At 40.0% G+C, this 26,101-nt stretch overlaps 1 protein-coding gene across 1 annotated transcript; it reads right to left on the bottom strand.

Annotated features, from left to right (window-relative positions):
* Window positions 1-1,489: 1,489 nt before the first annotated feature.
* IL22RA2 (interleukin 22 receptor subunit alpha 2) lies at window positions 1,490-19,240 on the bottom strand. Its single transcript, XM_010965829.3, has 5 exons — window positions 18,864-19,240; window positions 15,183-15,318; window positions 12,606-12,784; window positions 4,454-4,623; window positions 1,490-3,472 (listed from the first exon to the last, which is right to left on the bottom strand). Exons 1-5 carry the CDS (start codon window positions 18,922-18,924, stop codon window positions 3,323-3,325), a joined length of 696 nt encoding a protein of 231 aa, XP_010964131.2. The 5' UTR covers window positions 18,925-19,240; the 3' UTR covers window positions 1,490-3,322.
* Window positions 19,241-26,101: the final 6,861 nt, after the last annotated feature.

Raw genomic sequence — 26,101 nt, 5'->3', positions numbered from 1 at the left:
CACTCCATCAGACAACTCAGCCGACCCGAGATGAAAAAGGCTCATCTGCTTCTGACGAACTAGTTTCTCATTGTTTCTTTCACTCACCTCAACCCTATCTTGAGAACACTTTCTAAAATTCCTTCTCATCAGAGTGGATATGTCATTTTTGCTTTCCTAATTTTACCCTCTATCGCCTTTTAAAGGAAATCTGGGACAGGATTTCTGGACTTGACCGTTATCCAAGGAGAACAAACAACACCTAGGAAATGACACTCATTTGGACGAAGGAACAATGACTCTAGGATAGCTCTCTGCTCAGAACTGCCCAACACCAAGGCTCTGCTTGTTTCCATTGTTGCCTCTCTGTAAAAAATGGCTTGTTCTCCACACTGACCTGTGGAGGAAGACAGGCAGCAGACTGCACAAAACTGTAAGAAAAACCTTCCTTCCTCCCATACTTCCAGTGGTTCAACTCTTGTTTCATTAGTTTATCCAATAAATATTAATTGAGCATCTGCTATACAGATATGAATAGAATGAAGATAGAGCTGTGGAAACAAAACAGAGCAAAGCAAAACACGAGGGCAGACCTGCCTTTACATTCTAGTGGAGGAGGGGAAAATAAACAATGAGCAAGATAAATAAGTAAACTATAGTATATCAGCTGATTCAAGTGCTGTGGGGGAAAATGAGGGGTAGAGAGAGTCACAGGGTACAGTTTGTGATTTTAAATTGAATGGTGAGGGAAGCCTCACTGATAAGGCAAACTTCCAGCAAAGGCCTGATGGAGGTGAGGGTGGGAGGCTGTGGATTTCTGGGGCACAGCTTTTCAGGAAGCAGCTGGTACACAGGCCTAGAGGCCAGTGCATTTGTATTTGAGGGCCAAGCAGCAGGGTCAGTGTGCTGGAATGAAGTGAGAGTGGCCAGAATTAGGGAATGAGGTCTGAGAGATTATGAGAAAAGGAATCAGGTCATCCAGGGCCTTGGAGGCCACAGGAAGAACTGTGGTTTTTATCCTTATGAGACAGGAAGCCATTGTGCAGTTAGGAGCAGAAGAGTGACGTGATCAGATTTACGTTCAAAGGATCACCCTGGCGACCCTGCTGAGACCAGACTAGAAGGAGGCAAGAGCAGAGTAAGGAGACCAGCCAAGTGGCTGTAGCAGTTAACCAGATAGCAGCCTGGAATAAGCTAGTTGTGAGAAATGTTATATTTTGGAGCTTAGATCCAAGAGAATTTATTGATGGATTGAGTATAGGATGTGACTTGTAAAGGAGGAAACAAAGATGGCCCCAAAGTGTTTGGCATGAGACCCTGTAGGAGTGGAATTGCCATTTGATCATAGGGCCACATAAATGAAGGCCTTCAGTCCAGCTAAACATTGTTTGCTCCTTTCTGGCCGATGTTTATGTGGGTCTAAGAAGTCTAATGAGGATTTCATCTGATATGCTTCATAAGTCTTTCCTTTGAAAAACCCAAATAACAGATATTTCAAAAAGCAAAGCAAAACAATGAAAAGATTTATTGAAATAGTATGACAATATATTCCTTACACAATGAAGAATGTGACAATTTTCATATTTTATGTGAAGTATTTTATTCTTGCCTAAACATGCCAAAGCAGGAAAGCAGAAATGAAGTAAAAGAAACATAAAACAAAACTTGATGTTACCTAATAACTTTCATGAGGCAACCAAAACCTTTTATTTTTTAACAATTTTTAAAATCAGGCTTCAGGACTATTGAATTTCAAAAACTTAAATGCTGTTGACCACACACAATCCTTATTCCCCACACATCCCACTGCTCTTAATTTCTCAAAAGAATGAAAGGCAAAATAGACAGTAAGCAAAAAATAAAGCATAATTCAAAAACACAGATTAAAGTAATTTTTTATCTCAAGATATACAAAGTAATTTTTTCTGACCATATGGGAAAGCAGTGAAACCAATTTTCTAGCTCTTTCTCTGTCTCTTACTCTCTCCCTCTGTGCTCTCTCCTTTCTGAATAATTTTTAATCAGTTTACTATTGTGTGTAATTGTACATAACCAGAAACACTGACTGTATTTTTGTCACATTTTGGAGCAATGTTCATGAGGAATTGTACAAATGTTGTCCAGCATATATCTCTTCACAAGACAGACAACCATAAACACATATATAAAACTGAGCCCAAAGTGAGGAAGGCAGCTTTCTGAGCCTAAGGCCATAGACCTCCACTTGGTGGGGCCCTGGAGCTGCCAGGAGGTTGCTGGTGGGCTTTAATTGGCCCTACAGTCTCCCCCAGCGCTGGTCCCTCCTCCAAATAAACCTACCCTCCATGGTGTGCTTTCAGCTACAAGTCAACCTCTCTACCCGGTCCTCAAGCAAACCTCATGTCCCCAGTCAAACTGGCATTCCTAAGATCCTTGTTTATAGAGATTATGAAGATTCTACTGGCAAGTGACTCTTCACCAGGATGGTTGAGAAATGAGTATGATATAAATTAGAGTTAAGGTTTCTTTTTCACTTTGTTGCTAAAAATGATTATACCTGATTTTGAGAATAAGGATAAATTCTTCTAAGGCAATGTTAGAAAACAAAACAAAAGCAGAAAAGAAAACTTTAATGTATGTGTTAAATGAGGGAAATTGAATTGAGTGGGCACACTTTTGTATTTAGATGTTATTGTTGATAAACTTAATGTAGATATTAATCCAGAGATCATGAGAGGTTTTTTGTTTTTTCAAATACTGTTCTTATTTACATAGAATAGAATTTGAAAGAAAGTAATGGTTCATTAAGTAGGAGTATTACATAATGGAAAATGAATGTATGAAAAAGTATATTCATATAAAATAGAAATGCAATGGAAAATACTCATTCATCTAAAAATTCCGTTTATGTGAAAGTTGAAATGTCTATGTCAAGTTAACTGTCAAATAAAGAGTAAAAAAGGATTGCTCCAGGATTGCCTGTCTGTAATGCTATTTAAAAAAAATACTAATTCAACAACATTTTAAACAATGTCTTCTCTCCTTGGTTCTTAAATTTTTATTTAGCTGACTTAGAAGGATTGGGATTGTTGTTAGAGACGTTACAATCAGAAATGAAGTTCTGTATTTCATGGAGCCCTTTGTTCTCTGCCTCTTCTTTAAATTCTAATGTCTTTGTGTGTGTGGGGGGGGGTTTGCTTAAATGTGTTTACAAATAAAATAAAGAGGAAGAAAGAATGATTAAACTCCAAAGTGTAACAGTGAACACTGCGTTAAGAAAACACAAAAATGACTTTCAATGAAATTCTTCAAACATGAGCCATTCCATTCACAGAGACCTTTTGATTCCACTATGCAGAGCATTTCAAGGACTTTCCACGCATCTCTCTTCACTTCTCTGACTTCTTCTGTCTAACATGGGCTGATAGATTTCAGCCACTACACAGTAACCAGTGTGAGGTGTTAGAGCTTCAATTTCAACCACTCTGTGGGTGCCTTCATATACCTTTTGCTCCTGTATACAAGCAGGAAAAATGAGATGATAAACGGTTTTTAGTAAGTCATTGACTTGCTCTATTTTTTTTATAAAATTATTAAGTTGTTTGTAACGACTGTAGTAGATGGGCTGTAGGTTTTCTTCCCAGACACACCCTCCTTCTCTGGGGTCCTAGATCACAGACTGATAAAGGGACAGGTCACATGGCTGTGAAGGTACCACATGACTTCTCCCTTAGTGATGCTGATGGATTGACCCCTTGGTCAGAGTCTCTTTTTCAAGAATTTAAACTGTGCAAGAGGGGAATGCAGTAGATTTGGAGACACCTGTAGACATGCAGCATGTGACCTCCAACAGAGTGAGGTTCTTTAAGACTTCCTTTCCCATTTCTCCTTCCCAGTCACTACAAATCCCAGTAGCACTTATTCCTTGCTTCTGGCTGTCCATAAGATTGATACCTCCTAATAAAACTCTTCCTCTCCCCTCCACTTTTCTATCTGAATCAGTTTGGATGGGTTTCTGGTTTTATACAGCCAAAGGAAACTTGTCTTAGATGGACCCCTCCCCCCAAAAAAGGAATATTCAATTAACCACCAAACCAAAATAAAGGCACCAGAGGATTATAATATCATAGCAAAATTGGCACAAATATATAATCCAAATGCCACTTTAAGGTGTGTAAAGTCCATAAAAATGAATATTGTGACAATCAAATGGAATTAAATATTGTTACTACCAATCTTGGCTATGCAGGGAAGATCAAATGGAGACCAGCTGAGTGGCTGAAAAGCTGCAAACACACATATGCACACACGCAACTTCTGATGGTGATGCCAACCACTAATTGTTTATCAAGGAGGGTGAAAGTGAGAAGGAACTAAAAAAAGATAAGGGAAAATAAGAGGAGCTAGAGTAGCAAAAGACAGGACATATTTTATGGCTAAAGTGTTGCTTAAACAAAAGAAAAAATAGCAAACTTATCTATTCATCTGAACTTACCATTTCTAGTGAATTGTTAATTATAAATACTCGGTATACTAGCTCATAGTAACTTTCCACTGATACATCTTTTCCTTTTTCATCTCTATGTGGTAAGTTGGGAGCATGGAGAATCACCAGCAAAGATCCATTAACTCGGGTTATATTCATGACTGGAGGATCTATTTTTGCTGGAGAAAGAATAGGAAATTTTGATGAATGATTAAAAAAATGGAGTATTTCACATGGACACATTATGCATAATAACAAATCATTATTAAATTCAGATACCTGGCAAAAATCATTATGGAGAGACACTGCTGACACCTAAAATATAAATATCTGAGAATTTTCTTTGAAGTTGATGTTTTATTTGCAAAGACTGTTACATTCTGAATCAGCTTTAAGTTGACATTTATCAATCATTTCCATAGCTTGCAGTGATTGTTTTGGAAAATGAAGTACAAAATGTTATTTGGGCTAAGATCTTAGATTAAGGCAAATATTTTGTAGGTCCTTAAAAATGTAAAATTTCAAAGCAGCCTTAGAATCATTTGAAGACTTGTTGCTATAAAATTATTTCAACAGGATTATGTTATACACCATGGAATAGCACAAGAGTGATCGAGAGAGAATTTTTGTTTCTTGCATTTTGGTATCAATACCCAGATGATTGTTAACTAGGAAAGAAAACTAAATAAATTAATAGTCACTGTAATTTCCACCAGATTAACTATAGTAATTCTAGATAAATTTAGTTCTTTAATGGATTTTGTTGTTGTTTTCCTGTTTGGCATTCATGATATATTTTCAATTTGTAGATTTCTGTCTTTCATAATTCTTGAAAATTAGCCATGATTGATCAGTGGAGAGAGAGAGAGAGAGAGGTGCTTTTCTTCGGGAATTTCAGTTCTACATCTGTTAGCATCTCTTATTTGATTTTCCATGTCTTAATTTCTTTTTTATTTTTCTATCTTTTTTCTCAGCAGAGGATTCTGAATGGTTTCTTCAGAGGTGTCTTCCAGTCCACCAATTTACTATTTAGTCATATCTAAACTGATTTTTAACCCCCAAAATCAATTTTTTAACTTCAATTATTATAATTTTTTCATTTCAATGAGCTCTATTTGAGTCTTTTTCAATCTATCTGGTTTTAATAATATTCTGTCCTTTGACTATGTTTTCATTCCCTCTCTTATTTCTTTAAACTTTTTTCTTTTACTGTCTACTTCCAATATTACAAATTCTCAAAGTGCTGGTCTGGCCAGTGCTTGTTTCTGCCAACCTTGCTTGTATTGATCTGCTTCTTTGTTTTTGTATTGTGAGCACATGTTTAAAGTTGACACTTCCTTTTTTGTTGCTTTAGTGTGAATTTTAAAATCTCAAATAAACTTTTTTCTCAACCTATAAGATAGATACAGACAAATGAATCACGAGCATATGACTCAACAAATCTTTACAAATAAACACTCCTCTATAGCTACTACCCAAAACAAGAAACCAGATATTTCTTATTCTGGGTGGTAGCAGAAGCACCCCACAAACAGGAAACACCCCAGAAACCTCCTTTATGTTTCCTCCAATTACTTAACCCCAGAGGGTAACCGTAATTGTCCTGAGTTCTACCGCCATATACATTAGTTTTTGGAATCATACAATATACACTTTGTGTCTGGCTTGTTTCACTCTTTAACTTTAGCTATTCTGGTAAGTGTGCAGTACCAATTTATCGTGTTTCTAAGTTGCATTTCCCTGATGACTAATGAAGTTTCACATGTTTGTTGGCCATTTGGATATCCCTTTTTGCAAAGAGCCTGTTCAAATCTTTTGTGTATTTTTTAATTGGTTGTCTTTTTATTATTAGTTTGTAAGGGGTCTTTGTACATTCTGGGCATAATCTTTTGTCAAAAACATGTATATAAATATCTTCTCTCTGTGGCTCACGTTTTCATCGTTTTAATGTATATTTTGATACACAGAGGTTCATAATTTTAGTGTAGTCTAATTTACCAGTCATTTTCTCCATCATTAGTACTTTTGGAAGTCTGCTTAGCCCCAAATCACGAAAATCTTCTCCCATGTTATTTTATAGAATGGAAGCCAGCAAGCATCCTCTGTAAAGGGTCAGACAATGCATATTTTAGGCTTTGTGGGCCATATATGGCTCTGTGGTAGTTGCTTGACTTTACTGCTGTAGAGTGAAAGCAGTCACAGACAAAATGTAAACAAATGGGTGTGACTATAATCGGATACAATTTTGTTTCCACAGGTTCAATTTGGCCTGCAGTCTGTCATTGCTAAGTTTTATTGTTTTCATCGAGCCAGACTTGATTTTGTAAATGGGTGATGTAGGGGACCGAGACTTCTTGTTTTCCCAATGGACCCAGTCTCATGTATTAAAAAGACCATAGTCACACCACTGAACTGCACCATGGACATAGACCACATGACCTCATCTGTGTGGTGCAGCTTCTGAATTTGGGTTTAAGTATTTGGATTTGCAAGGCATCCCATGGCATCATCACGCTGGCACAACCTCAAGCTGGTGTTTTCTGAAACATGAGAGTTGTGTATATTTGAATCTCAAACCTTTCTGAATTTAGGAAACACTTGATTCCTAACAGAATCAAGACTGAAACATACACATTTCTTTGTTTCCTCCCTTGCCTGGAAGGGCTTTTCCTGGTCTGCTGTTTCATGGAAAGTGCAGCCCCTTGAGGGTAGAAGATTTTATGGCCGGAAACTCCCCACTTTGTGCTGGCTTATGACACTGTCTTCTGCCCCAGGAGTGGCTGTTTCCTCCCACGGTCTAGTTACTAAATTGGGCAAAGGCCCTTGTGGCAGTGGGACTTCACTGCTTCTCCTGTGGTTTCCAGCTACCTTGTTTTCACTCCTGGAGATTTCCTTTATCTTCGTTCATGTTCCTCTATAGAGTTAAGAGAATGTATTATATTTTATCCAGAATTTCTCAGCATTTTAGAAGAGGAGGATTCCCACTCCACCACCACCCAGCTATTTGATTTGGAACCAAAAATTATTAATTCACTTTTCAACTAGGTTGGAAATTTTGCCTAATTGCTTGAAGAAGGAATTCCCCGTTGTTTACATTTTAATCCTGCAAAGTGGTTGATGTTTCACCCCGTATATGGTTTTCATGCTCCAAATTCTGGTGACCATTGACCTCTTACCTATCACTTGCAAGGAGAGAAGAATGAGTCACTGTTCAGTTTTGTAGGCTAGTATGATGTAAAATTAATTTTCTCCTAGATTAAAAAAAACATATTTTTAACATTCTTTTTATATTTAGCACCCCAAAAAACAGAAAGAAACAAAAACCCAGTTTTTCTTTTGTGTGACTCAGAGTTTAGACTTCCTTTAATTGGTAGAAATTAGTTGAAGATAAATACTGTCAAGATCAAACATCATTTGTATTTTTTCACTAAAATATTTATGTTTAAAATGACTAATATTTGTCCCTTCTTGCCCAAGTTATGACTGTTAAAGAATTTTTTTTAATCATATGCATACAGAACTTTTCCTCTGAATTTATCAATTCATTATCTTAGATTTGGGTTGTCTAATGTGTTATTTAACTCTAAATACAGGTGAAGCACATATTTCAAGCATTGGCCCAGGAATACCAGGGAGCCTGGCTCCGGACTTCACAGGGACTCCTGATCTGTGATCTATGATGACGGACTTTGTGACTCAGTGACCATTCTTGGCCCATTCACTGGATTGTGATTATGTTACAATGACCAATTTAAGACAACATGAGCTCACAGCACCGTTTTCCTAATTGACTGCTCTCTTCTTGAAGTATTCTCTTCCTGTGGCATTCACCAATAAAGCAGTCCTCTGATTTCCTCCTATCTCTTTGGCTGTTTTGTCTCAGTCTCTTTTTAAGATTTATCTTCCCTACTCAAGCATTGTACTATATGCAAATTACATACAAATTTGTGTCTCTAATAGACCCTTGGATCTATACAGATATTTTTCTTGGGTGTCTGGAAAGCATCTTAAACTCAACATATTCAGAATTAAACTCATGATCTCAATTACCCTTCACCCTGTCCAACTGGTCTTTTTCCATTGAACTTCATCAAAAACATCTCAGTGATTCATCTGGTTATGCCAACCACAAACTTAGACGTCATCTTCAACATGTCTTTCTCCCTTGACCCTATAGCCAACCCATCACCAAGTCCTGCTAATTTTTCCTACCAAAATGTTCCTCCAACAATAGATTTTCTATAGCCCTTTTCATCACCCCAATTCAAGCCAAATCCCACCTCCCATGGACTGTTACAGGGATCTACCTCACCTGTATCTAATTTGTATTTTTCTGATATATACCCTTAAATATAGCCAAAATGATATTTTCAATGCACAAATCTGATCACATGGCCCCTGATTAAATTTACATTTTTCTGGAGGAAGTCATAACTCCTTAACAGAAAATTCCCATTCATGGTGCTCCAGTCCCACCTCATTTTGTGCCCCCCACCCCCCGCCTGCTCTTCTTCACCAAATGAGTTGTCTTTTAGTCTCTTGTATTTGCCATGACCCCCACAGGGTCTTTGCCAATGCTGTTCCCTTTGCCTGGAATGCTCTATTCTGCCCTCTTTGCAGAATTAACCCCTACTCATCTTTAGGTATCACCTCAAGTATCATTTCTCCAGAGACGCCTTTCCTGATCTCCCTGATTGGGTCCCTCCTCGACCTGGCTTTCATAGTGCTGCATGGCTCTTCTGTACCACCTGTTGTCGGCATCATTTTATGTTTGTTTGTGTGATTATTTTATTAATGTCTATCTTCCTTATTAAACAGAAAGCTCTATGAAGAAAGAGACTTTGCTTCTGCTATGCTTATTATTTTCTTCCCAAGACCTAGTATAACGCCAGATAGTAAGTGCTTACAAATACTTGCTGAAGGAATAAAGAGGCAAGGCGATTATTTAGCCTGAAGTTAGCCCATTCCATTAGAAAATCAAGCCTATTCTAAAACTCCACAACTATTTTAATCCAAGAAATTCTGGGGTTAGATAATTCTGAAATCTTATGAAGCCTCAAATCCTGCTTTTAACTTAAGAGAAAAATTTTAAAAATCTTGCTTTGTCTCTAGATAGACACCAGAAACCAGAAATTCCTAACCAAAATAACTTCCTGCTGCCCAGAAACAGGTCTCAAGTGAGTCAAGATGTCCAGCTGGCTCATTAGGCCTGTATCACAGATTCTAGGAACATACTGTCCTAATGCCTTAGAAACATGTTTTTTAAAACATGTTCTTCAAAAAGCCTCAGGAGCTGTGTAGCAGGAGAGGGCAAAGCTGGAGGGTGAAGGAACAGCCGAGTAGGCAGGGCTCCTCACTACTGCCTCACCAAGTACAATTTGAATTCTTTTATGCCCTGGGCTTCCTATTCTTCTAGCTAAGAGTTACTGGAATAGTCTTTTCTAGTTCTTTTTTTTTTTTTTTTCCTTACTGGGGATAGCTGCATAGAAAGAACATAAGAGCTTCTTAACTCAACACTATCTCAATTTAAATAGAATTGAGCCAGTCTTACCTCATGTCAGCCAATGCTAATCCTGCCAACTAGCCTAATGGATCCCACTTGAGGATTTTTTTGAAAAAAAAAAAAAATTCATGAGATACACTTCATATCCACCAGGACTGCTATAAGCAAAAAGTCAGATAGTGTTGCTGAGGATGTGGAGAAATAGAAACCCTCATACACTGCTGATGGGAATGTAAAATGGTGCCACTGCTTTAGTCTGACAGTTCCTCAAGTAATTAAACAGAGAGTTACAGTGTGATCCAGCGATTCCACTCCTAGGTATATACCCAAGAGAAATAAAAACACATCTATATGAAACTTGTCCATGAATGTTTACAGGAGCACTAGTCATAGTAGTCAAAAGGTGGAAACAACGCAAATGTCCATCAACTGAGTAATGGATAAACATAGTGCAGTATACCCATGTCCTGCAATATTATTCAGCCACAAAAAAGAATGAAGCACTGACATGTGCTACAACATGGACAAACCTTGAAAACATTATCCTAAATGAAAGAAGTCAATCACAAAAGATCACATATTATATGATTCCATTCACATGAAGTATCAAGATGAGGGAACTCTACAGAGACAGAAGGTAGATTAGTGGTTATCTAGGGCTGAGAGGCTGAAGGAGGGAGGGAACAGGAGGGTGATAGCCAAAGAGTGTGTAGTTTCTTTCTGAGGTGACAAAAATGTCCTAAAATTGACTATAGGTGATGGTTGTACATATCTGTGAATATACTAAAAATTATTGACTTGTATATATTATAGGAGTAATTGTAAGGGGTATGAATTCTTTTAAAAAAATCTGGATGGAGGCAGTGAGAACCTATTTCCCTGGTGTCCCGTACTTGCTCAACAGGCTCAGAACAAAGTGGTCATGTGAAAGGAGTGGAAGCCGTACAGACTTGACAACATGGACTTCTGCTTGCCAAGACTGGACCAACACTGCAGTGTGTCCAATTTCCCAGTAAAAAGGACTGGTGCTGAACCCCCAGTGAAGTTCATTTTATTTAGCATATTTTTTTTGATCCCTTCCAATAGGAAGGGGACAAGAGACACTGGAATAGATACTTTTCTGATTTTGCATTTGTTTTTCCTGCTTCAGTGCTTTTATCAGCAGTCCCCATGATCACCCCTCACCATAGATATAGCAAATGCCTTGTTCATGAACATAGTACTCCACGATATATTGCTTATGACAGAAAATCTAGGTCAACATGGAAGAAGTGGTCTCATATCCACAGGAATATTTGGCCTTACCATATACCCCATCACTCAGAACCCCTTGACTTGATAGGAAGGTAGAGTGGATAATTGAAAACTCAGTGTGAGAGACAATATTTTGAGAGGTGAAATTTGAATTGGTATATTCTCTAACCTTTTATCAAATGTATGGTGCTATTTCTTCCATAGATGGAATTCATGGTCTAGGATACAAGAAGTGGAGGCAGGAGGGGCAATTCTCACTATTAAACACAGTGAACCACTCATCAAATGGTTTGTTCCCCATACACTTGATTCTTAATTCTTCTGGGTTATAACAACAGTGGTTTTCAAGAATAGGAAGTTGAGGCAGCCTCCGGACAGTCTGGAGCTCCTTATACCATTTAACCAACAAGGAGAAAATGAGGCCCTTGTGTCATCTAGGGTGACTGGTTCTGATTCTCAAAGGGAAATAGAGTTGTTATATATACAACAGGGTCAAGTATGCTTGGCATCCTCTGGGGTTCCCCTTAGAACTCCTATATTCAGTGATAAAAACTAATATAAGACTATGTTGTGCTAATACAGGAAAGATCAAAAAGACTCAAACTCCTTGAGAATGTACGGTTGAGGTGCTGAGTGAAAAGAAAGCAAATGTTGAGTTAATAATGAGGAAAAAAATTATAAATATTAACTATAGCTTCATGATGAGTTGCAGTAGTGAAGACTGTAATAAATACCTGTATTTTCTACTTGGTTTTGTTTTGCATATCTTTGTACATATACATTAAACACTTTCTTTTTTTTCCCGTAACTTTTGTCTACTATTTTCTATAAGGTCTATTGGTAATGGTTTCTTTCATAATTTGAACCATAGGTTATAATAAAATATATTATTTTGAGATTATGAATAAACTAGAAGAAGAATATACATCATTGAGAAATGAATACAAGAAAGCACTCTGGTTCTTCCCTTTTGGAGAGGTAATTAAAAGTCTTAATTTCTTCAACAAAAAATCCTTCTAATGTGTATTTTCAGGAACTTGACTCTCATGCTCAGGAAGGGCAATATGACTCCTTTTCTGCTATCTAAAGAGACTTCTTTTTTCTAGGAGGCAACATCTCAGCAGTGGGATAGCGTGTCAGCTCTGCAGTTGGATGCAACCAAATGTGAACGCTGACTTGGAGGAATACAAGCTGTGAGACCTGGGTTGCTATTGAAGGCTTGTGATTTCCTGGGCTGTGAAAGGGGAATAGTAAGAGCCATTTGCTAGAGTCGTTCTGAGAGTTAGATCTAATGAGATGGTGGAGTGGACCTCAGCAAAAAAGAGGGCCAGGAAGCTAGCCATGCTCTGTGAGGGCTATTTTAAGTCAGGGAGAGCAAATGCTAAGAAAGTCCACAGAACTCACTTTCCCACCAGGGAGTGAACCGCTGTGTCATGGTCCAGCCTGAGTGGATCCCAGCCAAGGTCGTCCTCACTCTCCCGTAATAAGGTTCCCATATCTCTGACGTTTCATCGGTTAGGTCACAAAAGAACTCTCGAATACCCCAACAGTCCTCTTTATTTTTCCATTGTCTCTGTCCATACCTATAGAAAGGAAAAGACAAAGCTCTGAGTTCCTTTATTTCACTGAAGGAGTCTTCAATTTTTTCAGTCTATCGATTTTTTAGACTGTTTGCAATCTGTCCTTCAATATCAGTACCACGGTGAAAGTTGACAGCTACTCTTAAGTATGTTTTTAAAAATTTTCCTTTTTGTTAATTAAAATGTTATCTTGATGAAAGATAAACTCAAGTCTGATAACTTCTCTATTTCTAGCATAAGGATTTGGGGTTTTTTAGTACTTAGTGAAGGTTTTCTTCTGACGTCTGTACCAACTTCCATTTTTTTGAGTATGAGCTCTCCACATCCTTAATGTCCCTGAGGTTTCAACTGCTTATGGTTTTCTTCACTTCTCATCAGCTAGTTGTTGAGTCATGTGGCTGATTCTGAGAAGTTGCTACCACTTTTCATCTCAGGTGATGCTTGCCCAACAAGTAAGGTCGGTCTCCTTTTTGACAAACAGGGTTGGGGGGAAGGGGCGTTGTAGTGAGGGTTATATAAGGAGTTTGCAGCTAGAGGCTGGGAGAAAGGGAGGAGTGCCCACGAAGCAAAGGTAATGAGGCAAAGAGCCAGCTAGGCTGATTCAGCTGAAGACTGTGGGGTGATGCAACAGCCAAAGGGAAGATGTATACTTCCCCTCCTTACCGGTTACAAATCAGAGAGAAAAACAGTAAGATGGTGGTGGGCACAGAGCAGGAATTAGAGGCTGGGAGGAAAGCTTCCAAAATACTTGTTGAAGGACTTGAAATATAACTTTCTTGACACATAGTGAGGAATATTGTTTGTGCCTGTACTCTGGGAGCTCTATGATGACAGCAGTTTCATTGTATCAGAAGAAATCATAACATACCTGGAGCACAATTTAATGTTTTTTATTGATGAGATACTGTCTTTGCTAGCTGAATTTAGCTGTGATGAATGGCTTCTCTTTTAATGTAATACGTCATTTTTTGTCCTATGCCAAATGGCACGGATATTAACAGTAGACCCACGAGAACTGGGTAGACCCAAAGTGAAAGATTTCAAAAACATAAATCTGCATTGTGCTGTTGAAACTACCATATAGGTAAGAATAGATCCAGGTATTCTGAATTTTATACAAGTTTGGGAGCCCTATTTAAGAAAAAGAATTAAAACTATGAAATTCTTCCAGGGGACCCCAAAGTTTAATCTTCATTACTTTCATGGATAAAATAACTTCTAATCCACTTTTTATGTTGGATCATAAGTAGGCCCACTTTGGACATATTTATGCTGTGTAAGGGAGAGGAAGAAAAAGATCACTGATCTCTACTTCTCATGAGCAGGAAGCATCTCCAACGATGCACGTATCTATTTTTAGAGTGGAGAAATCTTTATTATAAAGATTTGTAAAGTTTACAGTTGCTACACAAAATATATTGAGAAAAGCAGCAGCAGTTAAAGACTGAGAAACTTCTGGAGACAGTCCTTATGAAGTTAGGGAGAGGTTGATTAATGGAAAAATCTGACCTTGGACGTACCCTGTGCTGGAGAGACACGAATGAATTTATGGCATAAAAATGGCTATTTTGTTCCATAGCTGCATCTGAGTTTCTGAATTTCTAACTAGAAAAACCATAAAAGCTAAATTGTAATATCTCCTGTCTCATGTTCAGCCAGCATCTCAAACTATGTAAGAGAAGGAACAGCCTCAACTCTCCCCCTGTGTCCCCACGCCCGCCCCCACCAAAATATATGGGATGTAAGGGCAGGAAAATCTGCCATTTGTAAATTAGAAGTTTCTGTTTCCAAGCCTTGATCCAGGAAAGGAGTAGATTATATCTGAGTTTTGGCAATGATCCACCAGAACTAGCCTGAGGACCACACGAGAGGAACGTGCAGCGGCACGTTCCAAGTTGCGTTCGTACTTACAGGAAACATCCATTTTTGGAAGGAGTTTTCCAAATAGTAATCCCACTCTAAAAAAAAAAATCTTTAAATTTCAAATGTAGTTTACACACTCACATTCACGTGTTCAGCAACTTCTTTTTTAACTATTAATAGTACATCAATTTAATTGAGTACCTATTATGTGCAAACAAATTGCTTCTAACATTCACTACACGAATACGTATTTAGAGTCTACTGTGTGTCAGGCTCTGCTGTGAAGCCAAAGGCTGAGCCTGTAAGGTCTCAGTGCTGGGTCTCCAAGGGATAACGTTGTCTCCCCCAAAGGAGTGTACATCATCATGCATTTTGTGTCACATTTAGGGCAGACAAGACACTCCTGCCCCGACCTCTGCTTCTTCTCAACCCTTCTGAAACTGAGAAAAAAAGCTCAGATCCTAACCCTTCACTGCATTTTAGAAGCTGTAATCTCAGTGGCCATCTCCACCAGCCGGAGCCAGCTCAGATTACTTACATTTTATACTGCACAAAATAGATACCGCTGTTGCCGGTACAAGCCCGCCCAGGCTGCCAGTGCAAAATGTTGTGAAAATTTCGGGACTGAAAATGTACTCGCTGAGGCTTCAGAGACTCATGGGCTGACTGAGTTTCTAAAATAATAAGAAAAGGAACAACACTAAGCATTGTAGGAGCGCCATTGTTATAAGCAGTCGTTTTCAATGTGATGCCTGCATCAGGATTCCCTGAAGTAGCTGCTCTTAAGTGCAGATGGTGAGAGCGGAGCCCAGAAGTCAACATTTTGAATCCTCAGTGTGATGATTTTGACGCATGCTAAAGTTTGCGAACAGTTGTGTTCCAGACTATAAAAAGGCTGAGTGATAAACTCCCACCCCATTCCCAAGCTGGAGAGGAAGAAATAGGAGTGAAAAGATATTGTCCTGGGTCCCTTCCCTGGTGATGATGGAGTGTGATGCCTGGGATGAAAGGCCCAGGCCTGGCCGCTTGCCCACCTTCCTGCATGACCCCTACTCTGGGGCCAGCTGTCGTCTGGGATCAATTCTGCCTCCAGGACCTCAGCCTGGGACTCGGTCCTCTTATCTCTGGTTCTTGCTACAGCTCTGTGTCCTGCCTCATTGCCCTCTACCATTCTCAGCTGACCTGGCTTTATTCCACCCCTGAGGGGCTGCTCTCACCTGCCTGCATCCCTGCTCCAGGTACCTGGTGTATGGCTCAAGGGGACTGGTCCAGGCTGTGGATGGAAACTGCCCAAGGCCCTACCGTGGGGCCTCATGTGCCTGAGAAGAGTCTCAACAGGAGACATGCTTGGAAGGGAGATAAATTCACACTGGTATAGCTGGTGATTTCTTGCTCAATTCATGTGACATGGAGGCCAGTCTCATCTGCATTTAGTCCATTGGACGCAAGAGACCTTTGACAGAATTTCATTCTAGAGTCTGAAGGAAACCAGAATATGTTACCCCCAAATATGCCTCTTTGACATAAAAATGATTTTGAGCTGAAGGCAATTAAGCAGCAACAAAGGTGGGAAAAGCTCTCTCAACCTCCCCTCTTTTCTGCCTAAAGGCAGGACATAAATTCTCCTTTTACTGGAGACAGTCTCTTGCCAGCCCAGAGAAGACACTAGAAGGATCTGCAAATAAAACTTATTTCATTAGTTTCCTCCCACAGATTTACTTTCCTAATAGACTGCCACCCTTGGAAGCCGAAGATTGCTTTCCTTTGTCCTGTCTTGTTCCTATGGTTGTGTCGTTCTCTGTTGAAGATGCCACATGAGCCAGAGTTCTAGGCTGTTATTCTGAGTTTCTCTTTGTTTAAGTTCCCCCAGTGTTGTGCACTGCACGCCTTAATAAACTGTTTCCTTGTTAATCTGAATTTTTGTTAGAGTCCCAGTTGATCTTTTTTATTGAATAAATTGGACATGTAACATTGTGTAAGTTAAACAAACAAAAAAACCCACCACAGTCCCAGCTGAAAACCTAAAATGGGCAGAAGTAAAGCTTTGCCTCCCTGGCAGGTCTGAAATTTCTGCTAAGGGAAAGGCAGGTGGCCAGAAGGAGGAGTCAGGAAGCACATCCTCTGTCTTTTCCCTGATGTCATTTTCTGCCAGCCGACCCCTGGCTTCTCCAGAGTGGCCTCGTTTCTCCTGCTCCGCCATGCTAGGGGTGATCCCCTCCCAGATCTCGGCATTGGCCTTTCCTTTTTCCTATAACTCTCTTCCCTGGATTTCCACATGCCTCATTTCTTCACCTTCTCAAGTCTTTGCTCAAATATCGTTAAAATGGAAGCAAGTACTCCTAAGCCCATGACCTCAGCTCTGAACATTCAAGATTTGTTATTTTCTAATGAAACGGGCTATTTTTTTAGGTATTTGTTTTTAACCAACCAATAGTAACCAATAGTAGAAAGCACAATAGTATTAATCAGTAGTGTTAATACTGTTATTTTGTTTTTGTCTGTTTTAACTTTTACTTTTTGGGACTTCCTTCAGTTCATCAAGTGGTGATGTGTACTTGGAAAGAATCTATTGCCACCACTGGTTTTGCTCATCGCAATCACTACCCAGTTAATCATACTTAGTCCGTAAAACTCCAGAGGCTTTCAGGAGATGACAGATTTCCTGAAGACCCTGCCTAGACTTGATCTGCTGTCCTGAAGATAGGTGGTTCAATGACCTTTATCTCATCTGTCTTCAGATTTCTTCCCTCATTTTGGTAACCCCACTGTAACCACCATCAAAGAAAATAGCAGATCACTCTGGATGGGACACGGGGGATTTTATGAGCATGAGCTCACTGAATCCACCCAACTTTTCTAGGAAAAAGGGACTCTTGCGGTCTTCCTCTTACAGACCAGAACCCAAGCCTTGGAGAGGTGAAAGCGCTGGTGCAGCAGCAGCGAAGCTGATTTCACGCCCAGGCACTCTGCCTCCAGAGTCTGAGTCTCCCCTACCACAGCAAACAGAGAGGACAGCCTTGGGACAGAGGAGCCAGTGGAGGCAGCAAAGCAATGAGAGGCTGAAGATACTTCTCCTCCTCCCCCTCCTCCGCCTGACTGGCGTTCATTAATCACGGAACACGTACAAACATGAAATACACATCAGGCACTGAACTCAAAGCTTTACATCTTCTTTCACTCTCACAACCACCAAATAAGGTAAGTATTTTTATTAGTGCATCTTAAAGATGGGGAAATGGAGGCTTAAAGAAGTTGTGTATCTTGCCCAAGGTGACAAGTCTAGTAGGATGCAGAGCCAAGGTCATTTTGGTAGCACCATATCCTGCTAACTAAGCCCTTGGTATTAACAAAGACCAAAGACATGGTCTTCTCAAATCCACGCATTTCTGGGAAATGGAGGCTTCAACTGTTCTGTTATCAGTCACTGGGCAACTGGATAGTCTTGGGAAAGTTATTTGAGCCATTTACACTGAGAGGTGCCCATCTGTTAACTGCGGGTCTTGATGGCCTTGCTCAGAGGTATCCTGGGGTGATTAGATGCTCTCTGCTCTTGGACAGCTCTCCATGAACACCAGTAGCAAATTCTCACATGGTGTTTATGGTCTCTGTTCTGTGGTAGGCATAGCTCTAAGCACTTGGCATGTATGAACTCATTTAATCCTCACAGTGACCTATAATCCCCATTCTACAGATGAAGCAATCGAGGCACATGTGGTTAAGCCAACTGCCCATGTTTTTTCTAGATAAAAAGATGGCAGAGTTGAAATCCAGACTCAGAGTCTGGCTGAGGAAGCTATACTGGTAGCCACTATGCTATCTCATCCCTTGAAAGAAAAGAAATGCTAAGGAGACAGTGTTCGTTCATCCTGTGTGTAGTTTCTTGCACCCTTTTCTTGCATTAGAGTGCCTCCCCCTTAGGAGCTACGCATTAAGTCCGCATGGAGTTACTCAGGCTGCAGAGAGAAACTGACCCCACGTCTGTTCTGATTATTTCCTGACAGCAGAAAGCTGAAATTTTTACAAAGCTCAGAAAAGCACCATTACCATTTCTTTTTTTCTTTTTCTTTCTTTTTTTTTTTAACTGGAGTACAGTCAATTACAATGTGTCAACCTCTGGTGTACACACAATGTCCCAGTCATGCATACCATTTCCAACAGTCCCCTTGAGCGTACTCAGATGACAAAGCTGAGAGCAAGTAAAAAGAAACGAAGCACTTACCTACCACCCCTGTCAGGGGGAAGCTGAGGAGGAAGCCTAGAAAGCAGTGTTTAGGCGTCATGGCTGCGAGTGTGACTGGTCGGGACACCAGCGTTCCCCTCAGTGAGCGGACAGCTCTGGATAGAAGAGGAAACTAGAATCCTCCCACCGAACATCCCCTTTTTGTTTGAACCATGGTCCTTGAAGCAAATCCAATTTCATTTTGTTCATAGATTTGACTGTCTTATTGTTTGGGTGGAATAAGGACCAAGAATCACTTCAAAAACCATTTGCCATTAGGTCACTTTGATGTGGAGGCTTGTTTTGGTTGAGAACTTTGTTAGGTGAGAAGAAAGGAAAACACTGAGGACTGGCAGACTGGAAGGCAGGGTAGGGCCAGGGATTGTGCAACGTGCTCGCAGGTGAGTGAGTGAACCAACCTGTGAGGCCTTCAAGGAATTTGGCCCCGGGAGGCGGGGCGGGGTGGGGCCTGCCAGGGACAGGCCTTGGCTGACAGGGTGATTTTAATTGATGGGCTCGGTGACTGCAGCTCCCAGGGCCCCAGGCAGGGCTTCAAGCAGGTGGGTCGGGTCTCTGGTTAATTCTTCCTTTCTCTCCTTCTTGGAAGCTTCCTGAGTAACCTCCCTGGCATTCACTGCACACTCTCAGCAGCCCTGCCCCTCCGCGGCCCCGGCCTTCTCCGTGGCCCCGGCCTTCTCCGCGGCCCCCGCCTTCTCCGCGGCCCCGCCCCGCCGCAGACACTGCATTCCTCGCAGCCTCTCCCCTCGCTGTCTTCCTCCACCTTCCCAATCCACGGGGCCCTGGGCCCCACTCAGCTAATGCCTCTGCCTTTTACACGCCCACCCTCAGCTTCCAGCAATCTGATAAAGCTTTTGAGCCCATCAAACCAAGTAATTCCTTAAAAGGATGAAGGCGGAGAAAAATCATTTTGAACGACATCAAATCTTATTCATATCTTCTTGGAAATCTAATCGAACTAGGTCATCTGTTCTTTGCCCATGATTCACTACATCAGTTTTCTTACCAACATTTTTTAACCGCATGTTTTTAGAGGCACTAAAATTATACATAAAAGCACAAGAAAGTCATAAAAAAGATACTTTTAAAAGAGGATTTTTGGGTCAAAAGAAGAAATATATTCTGATTTCTTTTTCTTCTTGGGTAACTGCTTTCACATTCTTGGTAGAATCGCCCCTTTTAGTAAGAAATTGTGATGGTTGTTGAGCAGTACCCATTCATTCATTCAGTAACATATTTGTTGCCCTGCCATGTGCCAGACATTGTTCTCTGCAGCAAGGATACAAGCAGCAAATAAAATAGACATTGCCCTACCATCCTGAAGCCGACTTCTACAGAGGGAAGTAGGTACCCTGCTGGAGCAGGATGCAGGGGTTTGTGGAGCTAACACGTTTTTCAACACCTCTGCGCTGGATCAGGCTTCTGAATCTAAACTCCTTATTTCCTCCAGGTGAACTTTCCATTGCTTCTCAGCTGACTTAGGCTTTTAAAGAAGAAATATGCAGCCTATCTTAGGTTCTCTTTGCACCATCTGGGTGCCCCCTGTCGCCTAGCCTTCTCAGCATCATATAGTATCACTTATATGTGAAATCTAAAAAAAATTACACAAATGAACTCATTTACAAAACAGAAACAGACTCACAGACATAGAAAACAAACTTTAGTTACCAAAGAGGAAAGGCAGGGAGGGATAAATTAGGAGTTTCAGATCAGCAGATACAAACTACTGTATATGAAATAGATAAACAACAAGGACCTACTGTGTAGCACAGGGAACTATGTTCAATGTCTTATAATAACCTAAAGTGAAAAAGAATATATATATATGTATAATTGACTCCAACACACCAGAAACTAGCACAACATTGTAGATCAGCTGTACTTCAATTTAAAAAAAACCAAACCCTAAAAAAAGTCACAATGCCTTGTTCTTCACTTATAATATTCATTCTGTAAAGAGATAGAATGATGTCAGAGAAGATTCAGCCAGTCATTCCTTTGTTTATTCAGTCAAGCAAATCTTCACTAAGCATGTGCTGTGTGCCAGATGCTGGGCTAGGTGTGCGGGAGTGCCAGTCCTCGGGGGCCAACAACATCTTCAGCCAGGTCTTGGTAATGAAGGACTACATGTTCCTCGTTCTCTTAAGAAAAGTGTTTCAAAACTGGTATTCTGGATGACTTCAGTGGGGTTTATCCAAGGGGGTCAGATGGACTGGGTTTCTGCTCCATACCCTTTCCTTCATTCTATGATTGAGTTAGCAGCAAGATATCTTTTAAAGTTCAGTCACAGATTATAACTTGGACACCACTCTTCTCCTCCTCAGACCTACGGAGAATCACATACCTGTAGTACCCACAACCGGGAAACTATTTGTTCTCTCTTATCAGCTGGGCCCTCAGTAACTCTACTGAGTAATACTTGTGACCTTTGAGCACTTCCGTGTTCTGGAAATAATTGCTATGCGTTATAAAATAGCTTATGGACTTGAATTCAGGAAAAAAAAAAAAGGAACTTCATTGTTCAAGTACTGGCAGTAAGAACAATGACCAATCTGATCAAGTTTAATCTTGATTAATTTTTGGACTATGTACACTAATAACATTATTTAAAAATCTCTATTCATAGGACTTGGGGCTTCATTAAATAATGTTTTCTGCCCTTCACTCATATTGTCCTGAATAAAAGATGCTATTGATTTTTCTTTGACTGTTCTTGATTTGGTCTTTTACTGACCTCAAAAACCCTGTTGGGCGTAACCAATCTTCACGCCCAACCACTAGCACATGCCTGTACATTGCTCTGACTCTGGAAAGATTTTCATGGCATAACTAGAGTCCAGCTGGTTGTCACTCCCTCCGCTGCACCTACTTGGGTCCTTGCCACCATCATCTCTTGCCTGGGTTGTGGCCACAGCCTCATTTTCCTGCCTCTGCCTCTGTCCTCTCTGACAGGCCGAGTGTCCCTTTTAGATCAGAGCCTTTGCTCAGAATCCTCCAATGTCTTCCCATTTCTCCCACATAAAAGTCAAAATTCTTATAGTCACCTACGAGGCACTATATAAACTGGCTCTATTCCTCTAAATGCATCTCCTAACTTTCTTCCTGACCCGAAGTGCTCCAGCCCTGATGGCCTTCTTGCTGTTTTCTCGAACACACTGTGCACATCCCACACTGGAACCTTTTATTAACTGTCTGTTCTTGAATGCTCTTCCTGGGACATCCAGGCTCATTCCCTCATGACTCAGCTGGGATATTATCTTATCAGTGAATCCCTTCATGGCTACCCAATGTGGCAGCTTTTAGCCCCACCCTTTTATCTGCTTAATTTTTCTCCATCACACTTATCACTTGATGGACTCTGTTTTAATTCATTCTTGTTGTCTACCTCCCCAACTAGAATATAAGTTCCATGAGATCAGGCACATTGTATGTTTTGTTCACTGCTTCCCTTAGGAAGGATGCCCAGCATAGGGTAAGCACATAATGCTTATTAAATGAATCGGTGAAAAGAAATGTGATAGTAGCAGTCAGCATGAATTTGCAAGACTCAAGTTAAAAGAACAGGAAGACTCTTCTCTTTTTTTTATGGTCGGGGGTTGGGAGTCCTGGTGGGAGAGGGCTGAGATTCTCTGATCTCTGAGGTCACTGTGGTTCAGACACAGGCAACACTGCCCTTTACCGCATCGTGTGGCGCTGTTGCCAACCCTTCAGTTGGACAAATTAATCTGTGTGACCTGGGAATTACCTGCTCCTTGAAGGTTAGAGAGATTTCCCTGAGAAATAATCTGGATGCTCTTCTGGGCGGCACATGGGGGTACATAGGCGTGGCGTTTCTTTGGCCATTTCCTAATAATTCTAATTCTTCTATGATCATTAGTCTTAGATTTTTTTATCTCTTCTAGGTTCAGTTTCTATAAATCATATTTTCTTTAGAAGAGTGTCCACTTCATGCTTTTACGTTTATTTGCAGAGGGTTGAACAAATTATTCCTTTATGATGAACAAATTTCCCATTTCTCTGGTATCTCTTTTATAATTTCCTATTTTGTGTAGTGATATTTTGTCCCTTGTTTTCTTATTTTAGTTAAGTTATCTATTATTTATCTTTAAAATTTTTTTCGAGGAAACAGATTTTGTGATTAGTTACATGTTCTACTTTTTAAAACATTTTCATATCTCAGTCATACCTCCTTTTATCGTTTAAATTTATTTCTTCTGTCTTTTTTCTATTTAATTTGTTATTTTTTTTAAGAAAAACTCCTTGCATCAGGTATTTATTTCATTTGTTTTATTATTTATTTTATATCAGTACAAGTATTTACACGAGAAATTTACTCTGAAATGTCTCCCATAGGTTCTCCCCTTGGCTCTTAAATGTGATTTTTTTCCTTAAACATTTCTGCAATTTAGATTACTTTTTCTGATCCAAGGGTTTTTAAAGAGAGAACTAAAAACAAACTTTCCAAGTGGAAAAGCTTTTAAATTTCAATTCTCTTTGTTGTTTTTTCATGATTCCCAGGGAAGAAAAAGATGCTGGTTTTAGCAACCATGTGCAATTTGGAAATCCCCTGTCTTATTGCTTTGCTTTCTGGGAGTTGAAGGGCAGAGAAGATTAGTATTAATTTATTATTCCTGAGCAAAGAGAAAACATGGCCAGACAGTCAACAAGATATACACTGAGCTTCTAAATAAAATTTTGAAATCCTCATGAACCTCACAGTAAGGGAAGTGCCTTTTGCATTTTAATGACTTTACATACTATTTTATTATAGCACTATAAGTAATCACCATATCTTATTACAGTGTATTTCTAGCTCCACCTAAGGCTATTTCCGGAGGTAGCTGCGAGTTGTCAAAGTTAAAGAATAACATGTATTTGAAGACAAGTGGAAGGTTTAGTGTTCCTTTTTTATAGGAAGCCAGAGATGTCAGACCACAGTGGGGAAAGCCTGGACTTTGGAGTTAGGTGAAACCTAAGTTCGATTCCCTCAAAATACACTTCTCAGAACTTCATCCATTTGTAGTGGGGTCCCCATTCTGGTACTCAAAGACTTATAGGATGTCTTTTCTTTCTTTTTTTTAAATCCTCCCTCCCTAGAATGCCCAGACAAACCCAGAGCACTGACTAACTTCATTTGATTTCTTGTGGTCTCTGAACACATTAAACATCCCATGTTCCCCAAAATAGGCTCTCCAGCTTCATCCTGCAGAGGGCGCCTGCCTCCTCTTCCAGCCTGTGTCTTTCCCTCAGCCAAACAGACACCAGCAGAGGTTCCTGCCTAAGGTCATGCTGGATTCCTGGCTCCCATATCCCAGCTCTTGGTGGACTCCTTAGCTTTTGAGCTGTACCCTGCCCCCACTCCACAGCTGCAAAAGGTACCAGCCCTGCCATCCTCAGTGTTTCATGTGCATTCTGAGTTCCTGCTATATTGTATTCTTAAGATACACCTCTTTGATTTCTAGTTTACCTAAAGAACAATTTTTACCTTTCCTGTGACCCAGTTTCCTCCCTTGGAAAAAAATGTATAATACTTGCCTCACCAGGTGGCTCCGAGGGTCAGTAAGAGAAATCTGGCTAACGTCTGGTTATAGCAGAAGCTTGATAAACTTTAGTCTCTCCTGCAGGCTTGATGAGTTGATAGCTGTCATGGTGTTTCTCATTCAAGCAGGAATCCTGCTGTGTGGAAAGAGGATCCCTAAGGATAGAGGGTGAGTCATATCTGGTTTGGCGCTCTCCCTGCAGGAAAACAATGTGGGTAAATGATGGAAATGAACAGTTCACTGATCTTGGCACACTTTCACAGAACGTGGCAATTGGTACTCAATAAAAAGAAGAGCTGGGTGTCTTTTGGCTTACCTTCCTCTATCTGCTTAATCCCTCCCCTTTTTCCTTTAGTTTGTAACTATTTCTAAAATAGTTCTACTTTTCTAGTCTCTTAACACAGGTTAAGTGTCCCAGAAAACATTCTCTATTCAAAGGTCTCTCTGCCACCAAATGTGTGAATAAAGACCAGCAGACAGCTGAGGATTTACTGGAGGAAGTATGGGAGGCCGAATCCCCATTCCATCGCCCCCCGGGTAAGTCACTTAATCTGACTAGTCACGATTTCCTCATCTTAAATGGGTACAGCAATTCCTCCTGACAGGCAGTTTTAAAGATGAGATGAAACGGGGTATTTTGGAAACAGTTGATTGTATTTTTTGTTTGTTTGTTCATTCATTCCCGATTGGTATCTCTAGTAGAAAGTGACCAAAAGAGTCCAAGCTGTAGCACGTAGCAGCATAGAAGGGGGAAATGTAGAGCAAGTACAGTAAAATACAATAAAAAAGACAAACAGCCTAGAAAGAAATGGACAAGGGACGTTAGTCAAGTCGCAAAAGAAGTACGAAACATCTAATGATATAAAATATGCTCAACTTGACTAATTATTAAAGAAATGCATGTAAAAGCATTATTTTATCTGTAAGACTGGGAGAGAGGAAAAAGATTATCAGTTAGAATTAGATAGCATAAACAAACAGGTACTCCGTTCACATTGGCAGTAATGCCTAATACAGTCCTTATGAAGAGCAGTAACTATTACCTTATCCTTGGCTATATCCATTATTTTCGTATTTCTGCTTTTGCCCAGTCTCATGTGTGCATTTTTCATGTCTTCAGGATTTACTTTTCATAATTTTCCCACAATAGCGATTAGACTCTGTGAAGAACACATATTTTTATGGAATGTTATGTGCATTCCTATAGGTTAAAAAAAGCAATTCATAAGACACTATTCCCAGTAAGTGAGCATACTAGTACTGTTTTCCCACTAATTAAACTAGCTCCTCATTTTAATTTGCACTTTTAAATGAAAAATATTTTTTCCATGGTTTGTTAATTTGCTCGTGTAGTTTGCACTTAACTGGTTTTTTTTTGCTGTTAATTCCTATCCTCTTAGTAACCCCCAAGAACGTTTGTGTAATATAAACTCTTGGTTTGCCTCTTGTTGGGGATTCTCTCTTCGTACCTCATACTTTTCAGTTCTTCCTCACCCACTCCTGTAGCTTTGACCCCCATGTTTACGCTAGAGACTCCTCAAACTTCATGCTCTGTAGCTAAATCTGCTTTATTCCCCAGAAAGCTTGGAACACAAAGCCTGTGTGTGTTCTGCACACCGGTTGCTAAATATTAAAACATAGATATAAAAGGGCCCATTTTAAAAAATTAGTCTATTTTCA

Source organism: Camelus bactrianus, chromosome 8, assembly GCF_048773025.1.
Source record: "Camelus bactrianus isolate YW-2024 breed Bactrian camel chromosome 8, ASM4877302v1, whole genome shotgun sequence".
Lineage (NCBI taxonomy): Eukaryota > Metazoa > Chordata > Mammalia > Artiodactyla > Camelidae > Camelus > Camelus bactrianus.
The sequence above is the reverse complement of the archived record's forward strand: the minus strand, read 5'-3'. Positions and strand labels throughout refer to the sequence as shown.

Coding starts and splice junctions, on each gene's coding strand:
- IL22RA2 (XM_010965829.3), bottom strand. CDS start 18,924: ATGACGCCTAAACACTGCTTTCTAGGCTTCCTCCTCAGCTTCCCCCTG. Junction 4,624..12,605: donor GTTCACTCCCTGGTGGGAAA/GTGAGTTCTGTG, acceptor TTCTTTCTCCAG/CAAAAATAGATCCTCCAGTC. Junction 3,473..4,453: donor TTAACAATTCACTAGAAATG/GTAAGTTCAGAT, acceptor GCTTGTATACAG/GAGCAAAAGGTATATGAAGG.